This window comes from Zootoca vivipara, chromosome 4, assembly GCF_963506605.1.
Source record: "Zootoca vivipara chromosome 4, rZooViv1.1, whole genome shotgun sequence".
Classification (NCBI taxonomy): Eukaryota; Metazoa; Chordata; class Lepidosauria; order Squamata; family Lacertidae; genus Zootoca; species Zootoca vivipara.
The window spans coordinates 82,459,915-82,476,728 of record NC_083279.1 but is presented as its reverse complement, the minus strand read 5'-3'; the positions used below and the strand labels follow the sequence as shown (position 1 = coordinate 82,476,728).

Sequence of the window (16,814 nt, the reverse complement as noted above, 5' to 3'; positions counted from 1 at the left end):
ACAAGCTGGAACGTGTCCAGAGGAGGGCAACCAAAATGGTCAAAGGCCTGGAAACAATGCCTTATGAGGAACAGCTTAGGGAGCTGGGTATGTTTAGCCTGGAGAAGAGAAAGTTAAGGGCTGATATGATGGCCATGTTCAAATATATTAAAGGATGTCATATAGAAGAGGGTGAAAGGTTCTTTTCTGCTGCTCCAGAGAAGCGGACACGGAGCAATGGACTCAAGCTACAAGAAAGAAGATTCCACCTAAACATTATGAAGAACTTCCTGACAGTAAGAGCTGTTCGACAGTGGAATGTGCTGCCAAGGAGTGTGGTGGAGTCTCCTTCTTTGGAGGTCTTTAAGCGGAGGCTTGACAGCCATCTGTCAGGAATGCTTTGATGGTGTTTCTTGCTTGGCAGGGGGTTGGACTGGATGGCCCTTGTGGTCTCTTCCACCTCTATGATTCTACCCTTCAGACTTTTACAGGATGCCTCACACTGTGAGGTTTATTAGAGACCTGCAAAGACCTGTTGGATGATACAAACAATCATGAGGAAGAAAGGCCAATGTTGAGCTGCAAAGTCTTTAAAAATGTTTAAGGGGAGTGGGGAGATGGTGGCATGAGGCAAGCGCTTCCTATCCTGATGCAGAAATGACTATCCCTACTAGCCATAAAAATGGGCCAAGATATACCACACTTTGCGCCTTTACCGTGTTTCTCATATTATAAGACATGTCTTATATGTATTTTTTCCTCAAAAAAACACACTATGGCTTATTTTCAAGGGATGTCTTATTTTTTCCTCCTCCTCCTGCCGCAGCCGGCATTGCTGCTGCGCCTATCACTATGTCTTATTTTCGGGGTATGGCTTATATTCCTTGAATGCTTAAAAATCCTGCTATGGCTTATTTTATGGGTATGTCTTAAAATATGAGAAACAGGGTAGGTGTGGAAATTCAGCAAGCACCACTTCAACGAATGAAAGCAACATTGCCCACTACTTTTCTTTGAATGGAAGTCACTTAAGGGCACATCCCAACAGGGAAGCAGACCTGAAAAACATGGTTCCTACTCTGAATGAAAAGCACTCCAGTGGACAGCTTTAGTGAATGCTTTGAAGGAAGAAATGTCTCTGCAATTGATGTCTAAACAGGAGCATATGAATATATGGATGGACATTCTGGAAGCAAAGTTTGGGAATTTAAAAACAAAGGTGGAGGATAATGAAACAATGATCCATTCACATGGACATCAGAAATCTGTTTGTACCATGGGACTTATCGTTTCTTTTCTTCCTCTGCCAGCTCCTCACACACACAATCTAAAAATCAGCTCTGTGGGGTTCCCCAACCCTTTGGAGCACATTTTGAGGTTCTGCAGAGGATGCAAACAGAGGAAAGGAAGTCCCATTGCTCGAGGGAGTGTTCTACATTTGAGTACATCCATGACCTTTAATTTCTAAAACGGATTATTGACGCTAGAAATCGTGTCTTCCCTAAAAGAGGGCACATGTTGCGGTGAGACCTGGAGACCGACCTCCTATGTTGTGGGTGGGTAAGATTGGTCAGTCACAACACCTGATTGGTAGGTCCCTCGATGTTGGGTTCAATCTGGCCAATGGGTCCAAACGGATCGAGGGACCTATATATACCCATCCACATGACCCAGACCTTCCTCTTTCGGCCTGTGCATTCGGAACAAGCTAACAGCGTGTCAAGAATACTTGGCTAGTTTAGATGTATTCAAGTCTCCAGGGCCAGATGAACTACATCCAAGAGTATTAAAAGAACTGGCAGAGGTGATTTCAGAACCACTGGCAATAATCTTTGAAAATTCCTGGAGAACAGGCGAAGTTCCAGCAGACTGGAGGAGGGCAAATGTTGTCCCTATTTTCAAAAAGGGGAAAAGAGAGGACCCAAACAATTACCGCCCAGTCAGCCTGACATCAATACCAGGAAAGATTCTAGAGCAGATCATTAAGCAAACAGTCTGTGAGCACCTAGAAAGAAACTCTGTGATCACTAAAAGTCAGCATGGGTTCCTGAAAAATAAGTCATGTCAGACTAATCTGATCTCATTTTTTGACAGAATTACAAGCCTGGTAGATGAAGGGAACGCTGTGGATGTAGCCTATCTTGATTTCAGCAAGGCCTTTGACAAGGTGCCCCATGATATTCTTGTAAAGAAGCTGGTAAAATGTGGGCTAGACAATGCTACCATTCAGTGGATTTGTAGCTGGCTTACTGACCGAACCCAAAGGGTGCTCATCAATGGCTCCTCCTCATCCTGGAGAGTAGTGACTAGTGGGGTGCCACAGGGTTCTGTCTTGGGCCCAGTCTTGTTCAACATCTTTATCAATGACTTGGATGATGGGCTTGAGGGAATCCTGAGCAAGTTTGCAGATGACACCAAATTGGGAGGGGTGGCTAACACCCCAGAGGACAGGATCACACTTCAGAATGACCTTAACAGATTAGACAACTGGGCCAAAGCAAACAAGATGAATTTTAACAAGGAGAAATGTAAAGTACTACACTTGGGCAAAAAAATGAAAGGCACAAATACAGGATGGGAGACACCTGGCTTGAGAGCAGTACATGTGAAAAGGATCTAGGAGTTTTGGTTGACCACAAACTTGACATGAGTCAGCAGTGTGATGCAGCAGCTAAAAAAGCCAATGCAATTCTGGGCTGCATCAATAGGAGTATAGCATCTAGATCAAGGGAAGTAATAGTACCACTGTATTCTGCTCTGGTCAGACCTCACCTGGAGTATTGTGTCCAGTTCTGGGCACCACAGTTCAAGAAGGATACTGATAAGCTGGAACGTGTCCAGAAGAGGGCAACCAAAATGGTCAAAGGCCTGGAAACGATGCCTTATGAGGAACGGCTTAGGGAGCTGGGTATGTTTAGCCTGGAGAAGCGAAGGTTAAGGGGTGATATGATAACCATGTTCAAATATATAAAAGGATGTCATATAAAGGAGGGAGAAAGGTTGTTTTCTGCTGCTCCAGAGAAGCGGACACGGAGCAACGGATTCAAACTACAAGAAAGAAAATTCCACCTAAACATCAGGAAGAACTTCCTGACAGTAAGAGCTGTTTGGCAGTGGAATTTGCTGCCAAGGAGTGTGGTGGAGTCTCCTTCTTTGGAGGTCTTTAAGCGGAGGCTTGACAGCCATCTGTCAGGAATGCTTTGATGGTGTTTCCTGCTTGGCAGGGAGTTGGACTGGATGGCCCTCGTGGTCTCTTCCAACTCTATGATTCTATGATTCTATTCTATTCTATGATTCTATGTGTCCTCTGTGCAGCCGAGAGAGACTTGCCTTTAACGGATCGTCCTGGCCATTTCTTTCCCTTATCCCTTCTTTCCCTTAATTCCTTCCAATTGTTTTCTTCCCCTCCTTTGTTAATTATTATTAGTTCCCTTCCTTTCCCCCTGGAGGGGCTTTCGCCCCACGGGGATTTTGCCCCATAAGCGCTACCTGCTTAACTTTGCCTTTGCTCTTTGCACAACAGCTTTTTATTCTCAGTTCTGGCTGGGGCTGCAGCTTCGGGGGTTTGAATTTATCGGGTGATTTGTGGGTTTCATTGTCTGGGCTGTTCTGTCCAGCTGGTCGCTTTGGGTATCGTTTTTGAGAGTTCCCTCTCTGATAGATTAGCAAATTTTCCATTGCCCGTTCTGCTCCGGGGCTGGTGGGAAATTTCCTAGGGAACCCCCCCCCCTTTAAGCCCGATCGCCATTTTGTCCTCCTTTCTGAGTTGGGGGAGGTTTATCCCCAGCTGGTTGTTTGGTAAGAGCACCATCTTGTTTTGGCGGGAGTGCCACCTTGATCACCAGAGTGCTTTTATTATTGTGTGTACGTTTCAGTAAACCCCCCCCCAGCTTAGTAAAGAAGGGATCAAGATGCCTATTAAGAGGAATCCCAGTCCTGCTCTCCCTTCAAAATGGGTGATTAGAGGCCCATCTCAGTCATTGCATTCAGCGCCGGCCCCAGCGGTTCCTCAGCATATGCTGGATCGCTTGGGTGCAATCATGACTGATATTGGTTCAGACCCTGCGGCCATGTCAAGATTTAATCCGGAACTTGAGTCTTTGGTTTAGTAATTTGGGAGGCAGCCTGATTCTCAGTCCAGCCCCTCCACGTCTTCCACTGTTTTTGAGGCTCATGGTCCTTCAGATGTGAGTGAAGGGAGTGAGGCTTATGACCCTTCCGGGGCCTTGCTCTCCTAATTTCAGCCTTCCAGGATCCCAGTCCCAGCTAGCCCTAGTGAGTCGTACTAGGAGTATGGGGGCCATGATACAACGGGCCTTCCGGTCTGGTCTGCCTCGTTTGCAGTTGGCACCCCCGGGGTCTGGGAGTTCAGGGCCTTAATTTGCACAGCATGTGAGGGATCTTCCCAGCCAAGCTCCTCACATGTTTTTAGTTCTGGGCAGGCTCAGTCGCCTCCTTCGAGGGAGGCGCTCAGCATCCAGTCTTCAGAGGAGGATCTCCCAGTGCCTAGAGTCCCTTCATCTGGCGGCAAGCAGCAGAGGAGTCATCGCTCCACACACAGGGCCAAGAGGCACAGAGATGGTGATTCCTCCTCTTCTACTGGTACATCTTCTCAGACCTCCGATGACGATTCAGACGTGGTTCTGGGTCTGTATTGGGGTCATGGTGAGGGGGCTTCGGGCCTGCCCAGGTGGGCATGGCAGCGTAGAGCCATCACGCACAGGGCCAGGTATGGCCTTCCTCTCGAATGCATTGATGGTGAACTGGTCAAAGACGTTAAAGTTTTGACCAATGCTGTCAGGGATATTATTCCAGGTGCACATTTGCCATCCAGGATGTGAAATAGGATACTCAACTGTCGTTATGTGGATATTTTCAAACTCCTTCCCCCTACTGAATTTCCAGACAAGGACAAGCAGGTTGCATCGGGCAAGGCCAGCTCCCTTAAAATGGAGAGAACCTTTGAGAAGTGGCTTGATGCTTTTCAAGTATTTGCTGGGGTTATTTCTGCAGCTTACCCCAAGAGAAGTTTGCACCTAAATTTGAATTTATCAATCTTTGGTGCAAAAGACTTTTGCATTGGCCAGTGAGGCGGCAGCTATAAGCTACAATGAGAGTTTTCTATGTCAGGCCACCAGGATCCCTTCTGCTCAAAATCCCTTCCGCAAAGATGCCTGATGTTGCAAAGCAAAAGATCAGGAAGGAACTGGCTTTGGGTAGGATAGCTGGTCCATTTGAGTGCCTTCCCTACCCGGATTTCTTTTCCCCTTTAAAAGGCCCGTGGGGAATTTTGCTTAATTCATTATTAATCTTACACACAGGGTTCATCAGTAAATGATGCTATCCCTCTTGAGTTGTGTTCTGTCAAGTATGCCACTTTTGACCAAGCAGTTAAGTTGATAAGGAGTTTTGGGAAAGGTGCACTTTTGGCAAAGTGTGATGTGGAAGCTGCTATCGCTTACTTCCTGTGCATCCGCATGATTTTAAGTTGCTTGGGCTCCAGTTAGATGGAGCGTATTATGTGGATAAGGCTATGCCTCTGGGCTGCTCTATATCCTGTGCAGCCTTTGAAGCCTTCAGTACATTTTTGGACTGGGCCTTGCGTACCAAGACAAGTTTTAGGAGCGTGACCCATTACCTCGATGACTATTTACTACGTTCTGCAGCCGATTCGGATGAATGCTTGCTACTATTGCATGCTTTTAACGACCTAACTGAGGAGTTAGGTGTTCCATTGGCAGCTGATAAAACTGAAGGCCCAGTCACGAGGTTGTCTTACCTTGGAATTCAGTTGGATACTGTTGCAGTAACTTCCGCTTTGCCTGAAGTAAAATTGGTGGCTTTGTGTGACAGCATTATGGATTTTTGCCATGGGAAAAAGTTACTCTGCGGCAGATTCAGTCCCTGTTGGGCCATTTGAATTTCGCATGCAGGGTGGTAGCCCCTGGTCGCCCCTTTTGTGCACGCTTAATCAGACTCTCTACAGGCCTGCGGTCACCCCATCCTCGAGTACAGTTGCCCAGTGAGGTCAGGGCAGATATCGAGATGTGGCTTGAATTCCTGAGGGAGTTCAATGGCGTATCCTTGTGGCAGGATACTTTGAATCTGCAATTCGATTTCCAGGTCCATTCGGACGTGTTGGTCGTTGGGTTTGGGGCTTCATTTCCATGGCTGTTGGCACGCTCAGTGGTGGCCTGAGCACTGGCAGCCATTACCCATGATTTAACCTTTCTTGAGTTTTCCCCCATTGTAGTGGCAGTGCACATCTGGACCATGGAGTTCAAAGACTGGCAGCTCTGTTTCTGGTCCGATAATCAGGCCGTGGTGAGTGGCAAAGCAGTTATTTAACTTGAAACAGATGCATACTTCCAATCAGCATACTTCCAATCGGCTCAATAAAGTAAAATAATTTAAAGTGAAGACATGTATAACATTTAAATAGAATTGACAGGAGACTCCACTCTGCTGCTTGCCATCATCACAATTTATTTGGCAGATGTGTACTAGCAAGTAGAAAGCAAAAATAAATAAAAGGAGGAAAGTACTTCCTCTACATTTGTCTTTTTGCTCCAACCAGCTCTCATTTTTCACCTCAAGGGGTGTCCCCTCAGTGCATTCCTGTAAGTGTAATTCTGTGTATCTGTTACAGGTAGGTAGCCATGTTGGTCAGCCATTGAAACAAAATCAAAGTAAAATAGAAAAATTCCTTCCAGTAGCACCTTAGAGACCAACAAAGTTTGTCATTGGTATGAACTTTTGTGTGCATGCACACTTCTTCAGATACCGTAGGTGAGGTGTACAAATCAATCAGTGTACACTCTTTCACACAAGCACTTGTATAAGTGTAGAGAAAGGATACACCTCTCCCCAGTGTAATGTGTGCATAAACCTAAAGACTTGTGCCTAACTGAAGGTGGGTGAGTTTTCCTTATTTCTGTCTCTGCCTAATGCCGTAGGCTCTTAGCAGAGCCAACTACCTTCCCACCAACCCATCCTTCAGCATCTTGGAATTTATTATAGCAAACTCACAGCATTATTAATTCCACACCAGAGCACCAGTTTGAAAAACAGTTGGAAACTGCTCCTAAGGGATGAACTGGTCCTCTTTCCCATGGCTTTGCAGGGCACAGTGGGAGATACCAGTGAGCTTCTGCAGGCACCAGTATTCTGCTGGGCTTACTAAAGGCTAATGTTGGTGGGAGAGGGATAAGACAACACAGGGGAGTAGATATATTTCATAGCCTTGCAGTATCCCTTAGGCCAACCTTTCCCACCCTGGTGAATTCCATGTGCTCTGGCTGCAAATCCCATCCATCCCCAGCCAGCCAACATGGTGGTGGTTCCAGCTGATGGGAATTGTAGTCCCGAATATCTAGAGATCATAAGGTTGGGGAATGCTGCCATACATTTGCAACACTTCAAAATGAATGCATCGTTAAATACCCTGAAATCTTTTGTGAAAAGCGGGGTACACTTTTCACAAAAACAAGGGCCTAATACCACTAACACAAATGCTTGACTGGATCCCCACTGGTTACTGACTACTGATCAGGCCTCTGAAATTCTGGCCATGTTGCAACCCTTGTCTTCCCTTACCAAACTTCTTAGAGCAGAGCAATGTAGTTCTACTTACTGTCTCTCAGCTGCCAGGCAGAATGAGAGCTTCCTTAAGCCGAGTGATGAAATATGAATGTGAGCAGGGGATTTAAAGGGGGCAGGACAATGAAGTGTATGAACTCTCTGTCCTGAGCAACACCTTCTCTGAGCCATCACAAAGCAGAGCATTGGGAAGGCTATGAAATCTTCTTTGTCCTGTCCCTTCTTCACCCCCCATTACCAGCAGCCTTTTAGGAAGTGCCTCCACAACCAGAACCCATTTACCTGTGGGAGGGGGGAGGGCTATCGGAAGGGTGAGGACATCATGTCAGTGCCAAAGACCAGTACTGTGCACTTTGCGTTAGAACAGGATTTGGCAACTTGCTGCTCTATGATCCATTATCAAAAACAGGCAGTGCTCTATCACCAAGAGTTGGGTGCACAGTGGGCAGGCGGGTATTGGCTGCTTCCCCCATGGGGGCAGGGATGGATGCAGGGTGGGCTGGCACCTATCTGTCTTTCTCTCGCCCCAAAGCAGCCCTTTCTCCCCCCCCCAGCAGCGCTCTCTCTCTCTCCCCCCCTCAAACCCATTGGGCTGCGGAGCTGTCCCATGCAAAGCTTCTCCTACCCCCACCCCCAAACCAGCATGCGATCACTCTCCCCCCCTCCCCCGTCAAAGGGAGGCTTCCCACGCGGCTCCTCCTCGTGCCTCCATCTGTCTCCGGCAGCCACCCCCTTTCCCATGAAGGAAAACTACACTAAGCCCGCCTCCTGCACCTGAGCTGCTGCATCTGAGGTTGCAGAGAAAGGCCCTGTGATTGACCAGAAACAACCCCGCGGTCAACTGGGGGCTCATGATTGACATGTTGTACATGCCTGGCGTAGAGGAGAGCATGAGACTTTTAATCCCAAGGTCATGGGTTTGAGCCCTACATCATGCATTGCATGGGGTGGGACTAGATGAATTTCACACTGCTGTTTCTAAAAAGAATACACTCTATTATTTCTTTATCTTCTACATATTTTTGCTAATAAATGTGTGAGTGTGATTGGGAATGATTTGTGGCTGACCTCTGTGTCAGTGGGGTTAATGGATTAGTTACAGGTGTGAGTGGTTGGCGGCAAGCGCGGGTGCTTGTGTGGTGGATAGGCACTGGTTCAGGTGATAGGGATGGGAGAACGCTCTCGCCATCCCCATGTGAAAGGTATTCCGTTAAAGGAATCCAGGGACTCAAATGGTTTGGTCAACCCCTGAGAGTGGGTTGTGCCCGTGCCTGAGTCCAGGGGGACATCTGGGTGGTGAACATAGTCTGTTCCTGGCTTTTTGCCTATCCGGGTGTTCACCTTTGTTGACCAATGCTGGGGACCTGGGTCAGCACTGCCTGCAAGAGTGCAGTGAGCTAGTCGAACCAGAGCCTATGCAACCACTCTCTTTCTGTAATCAATAAAGTCATGGCTTAAATTCTGCCAAAAACCGAACTGAAATTTGAGTCAAGTGTCAATTTATTTAGCTGCGAGGTCTCTGGGTCTGAACACGCAAAACTGGAAAATCCAACTACCAAAGCTAACTGCTGAAACTAACTGCTGCTTGAAGGTAAGCACTGAAACAAATTGCTGAACTGTCCATTTCACCCATTGTTTGCTTAAATGAATCATCCAGGCAAATGAATTTTTATCAGCTTAATCTGATACACTATAACCTTACCGGGCTGGAGGTAGTCTTGTGTCCATTATCCATGATCTTCCTGTTAGACTAACTGCAGTGAGTTATAGGTGGGGTAACTTTGAAAAGACCACAGAAAGTTCCACATAGGGTATCAAGACTCTTAAAGGGCTTGTGGACCATTTCACTATATTGCACTAGTGATTTATTGTCTACTCCTTAAATGGCCTGGGAGCAGCTTACCTCAAGGATCACCTCCTCCCAGGTGTACTTACCTGGACCCCAAAATCACCATCAGAGGCTCTCTTCCAGTGCTCCTGGATAGAGGGTCTCATAGATGGTGTCAGCCTGGTTCTGAAATGCCTTCCCTGGAAAGGCCCCCCTGGTGCCAACTTTGTGGTCATTATTGTCCGATGTTTTAAAAGTGAACCTTTGAATCCTCAGCGTTTTAGATGTGGCTGTATACTTTTTAGTGATGTTGTATATTCAACTTCATATTGTCTTATGCTTCACTATTGAAACAGTTGCTGTCTTGGGCCCAGTCTTATTCAACATCTTTATCAATGACTTGGATGATGGGCTTGAGGGCATCCTGGGCAAGTTTGCAGACGACACCAAATTGGGAGGGGTGGCTAATACCCCAGAGGACAGGTTCACACTTCAAAATGACCTTAACAGATTAGACAGCTGGGCCAAAGCAAACAAGATGAATTTTAACAAGGAGAAATGTAAGGTACTACACTTGGGCAAAAAAAATGAAAGGCACAAATACAGGATGGGTGACACCTGGCTTGAGAGCAGTACATGTGAAAAGGACCTAGGAGTCTTGGTAGACCACAGACTTGACATGAGTCAACAGTGTGATGCAGCAGCTAAAAAAGCCAAAGCAATTCTGGGCTGCATCAATAGGAGTATAGCATCTAGATCAAGGGAAGTAATAGTACCACTGTATTCTGCTCTGGTCAGACCTCACCTGGAGTACTGTGCCGAGTTCTGGGCACCGCAGTTCAAGAAGGATACTGACAAGCTGGAACGTGTCCAGAGGAGGGCATCCAAAATGGTCAAAGGCCTGGAAATGATGCCTTATGAGGAACGGCTTAGGGAACTGGGTATGTTTAGCCTGGAGAAGAGAAGGTTAAGGGGTGATATGATAGCCATGTTCAAATATATGAAAGGATGTCATATGGAGGAGGGAGAAAGATTGTTTTCTGCTGCTCCAGAGAAGCGGACACGGAGCAATGGATTCAAACTTCAAGAAAGAAGATTCCACCTAAACTTTAGGAAGAACTTCCTGACAGTAAAAGCTGTTCAGCAGTGGAATTTGCTACCAAGGAGTGTGGTGGAGTCTCCTTCTTTGGAGGTCTTTAAGCAGAGGCTTGACAGCCATATGTCAAGAATGCTTTGATGGTGTTTCCTGCTTGGCAGGGGGTTGGACTGGATGGCCCTTGTGGTCTCTTCCAACTCTATGATTCTATGCTTTTTAATGATGGGGGGCTGCTTCTACTGAGATTTCTATTTTATTGATTAAATGTGTTTGCCCAGAGCAGCACAAAGTAATTACAACCAAACATTAGTGCATTTTAGGGAGCACTCCTATGTTTCTTAGAGGGCCTCCTAGGCCCCGGTTCTCTTTTGGCAACATCTCTTCCCCCACCTCTTCATTTCATTTTAGTAAGCAGTTGTGCAAACTTCCGGCTTGCTGCATTCTGAGGCCTTTCCCGCCTCTTAACCAGGTGACCTCTGCATCTTCCTAGGGCTGAGCACTATGAGAAGCAGCTCCTCCTAACCCACTTCTGTCTGCCATGACCACAAGAGGTGAATGTTTCACCTTGCCACCCCTCGTTTGTTTGCTCACACACACTCTGACATACATGCTGCCTGTATCTCCTCTTCCTGCTCCTCTCACAGCTGATAAGAGGGGACACACCTATTCTTAATTTTATTTCATTTCCTTTTCATTGGTGAAAGAACAGAATAGGCAATCAACCAAAGTATTATAGAAAGATGTCTCTCCTGTACTTGTGTATGAGAGAAATACTCAAAAGGAATTCTGTAAGAGAAAATAACATACATAGTCTATATTGTTACAAGATTTGGTATTCCGGTGATTCATAAATGAACTTCATTATATCTTTCAATAAATTTGTCTGGAGTAGGAATATGTGGAAATGTTGCCTTCTACTCTCAAATAGCAGCCCGAGGCTTACAGGTATCTCTGAGCTTAGCACTGTTGGGCAGAGTGCTAAAATTCGGGATAAGACTCTGCTTGCACTTTGGGCTCTTGGTGGCGCTTGGTGCCAGGGGTGCCGACTTGAATACAATTTTGGGTGAGGCAGGTAAGCTCTGCCCCACATAATTGATCATGTAATGCACACCATTCAAATGGCAATGCCCATCAACTTGGGGGGGGTGGAGGCATGACCCCCTCAAATAGTTTATGGGGGAGGCAAAGGAGTTGGCTGCTATGCTTGGTGCAAAGATTCCTTCAAATCCTCAAATCTCACCGCATGGTTCTTAGATCAGTCATGAGAGATCTCTGTGCCTGAGATGGCTGGTGATTGGCAAGTGGGTGTGATTTGTCCAAAGAAACCTCATGGGACAAATTGAGAGGCTGGTGGGCCTGGCTAGATCAATGGGCTAAAGATATCACACTACGGCTCTAGGATGGTACCCTCTTTAACTTCGCATTGGCCTCCTATCCAAAACCAATTCATGCAGGCCTAAGGAATCGAGATCAGGAAGGGACAAAGCTTCAAAAGGTACACGCAACTCTTTCGTTAACATTTATTGTTGGTTAAGTTTCATGCCAACAAACCATTAGAAAACAGGCAGCTGTGTTGTAGCAGGATGAAGCCCAGGTGATTCAGTCACAGCAGAAGAACCTGACATCATTAAGTGCTGTTTCATCATTACTTGAACCTATCTCCACCTTTGTTTGGATCCCGCAGATGGAACCAGTTTTGCAGCGCTTGCTCGACGGGCCGTAAGTACCGAAGTCCAGTCCCTCGCCCTCCAGTCCAGTCCCATCTCCACAGTTGAACTGGATGTTGTTGGCTGCCGTATCATCAGACATCCCTTGATCGTCTTCCACTCTGAGAGCGAAGGAAACCAGGTAGTCCTTGGGGCATTCCTTAATCTTTGTCCACTCTCCCAACCTGCAAGAAGAAAAGAAAAGAAAAGAAAAGAAAAGAAAAGAAAAGAAAAGAGACAATGTGGTAATGTCTGCCTCCTCTGGAAATATGACCTAAATTGGAATGAATTGCTTTCCACACGAAAGTCAAGAGGGCAGTTGCCTCCTTAGATTTTTTTAAAGGTGTCTTTTGTAGACCTCATCAGGTATAGTATGTCTCCCAAACCTCAGCTTATAAGAAGGGCTGTGTGTTGTGAGCCCTGGATTAGGTGGATTTGCCCTGTGCCACCCAGGGGTCACCCACACCACACCCTCCCAATCTGCCCCTGGAACAATCTAGGGATGGAGCTAAAGAATCTTTAAAGGGGTTTTAAACCCTAATATTAGGGCGTGTTGAATTTTCCATCTTTAAAAATCCTGATTTGAGGGGTGTTAAAAAGTTGTGGTATGATGAGGTAATTTGAAATCTAATTTGGTTCCTTGTAAATATTGAGGTCTTGCTTGGTAAATCTCTATGTGAAAAGTTCCTACTTTTAAACATTTTTTTTTAAAAAAATCTGTCATTGAAACGTATAGGTTATTCCCCAATTTTCATGAAAACAGATGCTGGTAAGTGCCTAAAATTGATTACAAGATACAGTGGTACCTTGCAAGATAAAAATAATTTGTTCTGTGAGTTGCTTTGTATAGCAAAAAATTCATCTTGCAAAGCATGGTTTAAAATTTTCTTGGTTTACCCCGTCTACCCATTTAGTTAATGCGTTCCTATTCATCTTGTCAGGGCCGGCTCTTCGTAGACCCCCGGTGGCGCAGTGCAGCATGGCACGGGGCTGGCAAAGCCGCACAGAAACCAATTGCGCCCTGCGAGGGCGGGGCGGGCGGCGAAGCGATCTCAGCCCCTCAGCACCAGGGCGCGCGATCTGCTCAAGACGGCCCTGCATCTTGTGAAGCGCGGTCATAGGAAACTTCGTCTTGCGAGACGCCTCGCGCAATGCAAAACGCTTTCATCTTGTGAGTTTTTCGTTGCATGAGGCATTCGTCTTGTGGGGTACCACTGTATTGTAGTTCTCTTATATATATATTGTAGTTATCTGTACTATTAATATTAATATTATACAACAGTATGTGATATCTTTTTTGCTTTCTACCACCAGTCCACCACTGAGGTGGTTGGGGTTTCAAAGCCGAAATGCTCTGACAAGTAGATTTATCGTCTATCCAAGATAGACAAAATGGGGTGGCATGAGGACATCTAACCAGCCCTAGCAATTGTCTTCTGTGTTGCATTGGAGACTGGGGGCTGGGGTCTTGCTTGAATATGTTACAGAGCATCTCTGGTACCAAAACAATTGTGTGGTCATCAAAGGAGCTGGGATATCTGTAACAGTCACAGATATTCATGAGGACCAGACAGAGAAGCCTAGGGGACCACATTTGACCCCTGGACTTGAGGTTCCCCACTCTCAGGATAGATGGCGGTTTCCTCTTGCTCTCTCTTTCCTTGGGATGTCTGGTCCTCAGGAAGAAACTCTGCTTTTCCTGACCTTTGTACTCTGTTGTTGCAGTCTCTTTCCTCTTTGTTATGTGGGGCTTGGGTCCCTCTAAAATTCGGAAGGCAACCTAGAGTTGGTATCCTTAGGCTCCGAGAGCTGAGAATGAGGCTGATAGACCCTGACCTGATATTATCCTGCCCTGGTGCTGAAGCATAATAGATTTCAGCCAGCCCCTCACACCATCACTTTCCAAACAAAACAGAGAAAAGCCAAGAAGATGCTCACGGTCCGACGGTAGATTGTACAACGTCACCCCTACTGCAATGGAGACGGATGCCATTGAGGGAAGTATCATCAGTAGACATACCTTGTTTTCCCTGTACCTGGTGGAAAAGAGAGAAAGAGACTGCAATAAAGCTGTTTTTGCAAGCTATGATTCTGTTTTATATCCTTTATTGAAAAATAAAAAAATTACAAGTGTACAGAGTAAGACCAGACACAAAACTGAAGAAACAAGAAATCGTACCCATGTAGAAAACAAAACAGAAAAAAGATATTATGTATGATACAAAAGGGGGGTTGTTATTGTAGTTAACCGAACTTGGACTCTGACAACACTCCCATTCAGACTGCGTCTGCAGTCTAAATTTTCCAAAGTAATACCGTAGCTTACAGGCCCCTACTTGTGTACAAGTATTAACTGGTTATGGATTAAGGTTTACATTCCCAGCTGCACCAAAAGACAGTAGCTTTTTGGTGCAACCAGTCCAATGGCCCCAAGTAAGCAAATTTAATAAGAAAAAATTGATCTTGATAATGACTGGCTGAGGCACCCTCCATCCCTCTCTTATGTCTTCATATTCCACAGCAGGTTTCCTCCAGTTTGTGAAGTTAGGGTTGCCATATTATTTCAAGAAGTGAAACCCGGACACAAAAACTTGTTGAGCTTTTTTGGGGAAAGTTGTTGAAATCCTGGACATTTCAGGGAAAATCTGGATGTATGGCAACCCTCCTAGAAAGCACCAGAACTGACCAAGATTGCTTTCACACTAACAGTTTAGTCTGCATTTGCCAATTGGGCGCTCACCTTTCAGGGAGATAAACCTGACCACAATATTGCCAGCTCATTGCACTCCAAACTTGTCTGTATCCTTGTCCCTTTTTTCCTCTAGACCAGGCATCCCCAAACTGCGGCCCTCCAGATGTTTTGGCCTACAACTCCCATGATCCCTAGCTAACAGGACCAGTGGTCAGGGATGATGGGAATTGTAGTCCAAAACATCTGGAGGGCCGAAGTTTGGGGATGCCTGCTCTAGACCATCCAGATTCATGGTAGTTTTCTTTTATGTAAAATCCAATTTGCTCTAAGCCTCTCCATTGTGGATAGACAAAGTGGCATGGAGACTTTTTAGAGCTATTAAATCTTTAAGCATGGCAGTCAACACTTCAAAGAACCTTGCAGGCAGCAATATACAGGCAATAGGTTCAGAAAGAAAGATGGCAATCAACTTGAAATATATATTGTAAGGGGGAGAGAGTACAGAGTACCTCCCCCTATCATCAAGAGCAGCCCCTGAAAGAAAGATGGGAAGCAACTTGAAATATATATATTATATTATATTATATTATATTAATTATATTATACTATACTATACTATTATACTACTCCTTGGGGTCAGGGTATCAAAAAGAAGATATAGAGAAGCCTTTACCTTCAATGCGAATCCGAATGCATATCCTGAGGGACAGATTTGAATTTTTCCCCATTCTCCCCACTTCCCGCCATTGGGCACCATGAGGATTGAATTATAGCTTCGACCACCTGCCTCACAGAGGTGGTAGGTGAGGAACAGGAAGACCACAGCACTGATAGAGAGATCCATGGAAGGTGGACTGCACCAGATCGAGCTGCAAAAACTGAATGGAAGAATAACAGCCTTGAGAATTTATTCCCCAGAAATTGTGGTTCTCTCTCCTCTGCTCAAAATCTTCCCAAATCTTGTGTTTCCCCCTGAAGGGAAGTGTGATCACTTCTGTTTGATGAGTAAAATCAATTAATGGCTTTTCTGACTACACTTCTGATTTCAATAAACAACTCAGAGTTGCCGGACATTGGGGCTAGATCAATTCCTCAAACAGAAAGGCAAGGCAGGGTGGCAGGAATTGGCTTATATAAGCTAAGTAACTAAAATGTGCGGCTTCCAGTTCCGTTCTGTCTTAGTGGAAGCAGACCCCATGGCAATGGGAGACTGTTGGCGAAGGAAAAACAAGGATGTTTGAGGGTAATTATCCTTGCAAATCCCCGCCCCCCAAGGACAGGGGGGAATAGGCTTCACTCGCAGTTCATCTCAGAACCTGGCTCTCGCTCTGGCATAACAGGGAGGCGCTGAGTGCAAAAGCACTTTGCCTGTTGAAAACCCTCCAACACCTCCATCAAGAAGCAGAGGTTCTCCTGTAAATTAGAGCTTAATTGGACTAAAGTACAGGCACACGCTAGAAGAGATGAGATCACAAACTGCAGAACAAAACCAACTACAAGGACTTTAAGGTTTAAACTTGAGAGAAGACTTCATCTGGTGCGAAAGATGGTGGAGGGAGGGGAGCCTATGGCTTCTTTATTTAAAGTTTTCTTCTCTACATTTATGATTCGGCAACCCTCCTCTGAGTGTTAGTTCAAATTATATTTGTACAAGCAAGGTTGGAAGAAATTGGATTATAGATACGAAATATAACATTAAATGGAAAAAAAGGAAAAAGGGAGGGAAGCAAAGGTTGACGATGGAAACAGAGAGCTGACTCTTCCCTATCCTTTATTATTTACAGAGTGATCTGAATAATGCTAAGAGGACTTGGAATTTAAGTGTTCAGACCCCTGGGTTGTCACTTGTGGGGTGCCTCAGGTTTCTGTCCTCTCCCCCATGCTTTTTAACATCTACAGCCGCTGGGACAGATC

At 45.7% G+C, this 16,814-nt stretch overlaps 1 protein-coding gene across 1 annotated transcript; it reads right to left on the bottom strand.

Annotated features, from left to right (window-relative positions):
* Positions 1-12,101: 12,101 nt before the first annotated feature.
* Positions 12,102-15,744, bottom strand: LOC132591962 (vitelline membrane outer layer protein 1-like). The gene is made up of 3 exons (XM_060273297.1): positions 15,574-15,744; positions 14,147-14,244; positions 12,102-12,393 (listed from the first exon to the last, which is right to left on the bottom strand). The coding sequence occupies exons 1-3, from the start codon at positions 15,742-15,744 to the stop codon at positions 12,102-12,104; spliced, it is 561 nt and encodes a 186-aa protein (XP_060129280.1).
* Positions 15,745-16,814: the final 1,070 nt, after the last annotated feature.

Bases quoted from the DNA above. Each gene is read 5' to 3' on its own strand.
- LOC132591962 (XM_060273297.1), bottom strand. From the start codon at position 15,744: ATGGATCTCTCTATCAGTGCTGTGGTCTTCCTGTTCCTCACCTACCAC. The intron at 14,245-15,573 runs GTAAAGGCTTCT...CTTTTCCACCAG, and splicing joins CATTCGGATTCGCATTGAAG to GTACAGGGAAAACAAGGTAT. The intron at 12,394-14,146 runs GTGAGCATCTTC...TTCTTCTTGCAG, and splicing joins GTACAATCTACCGTCGGACC to GTTGGGAGAGTGGACAAAGA.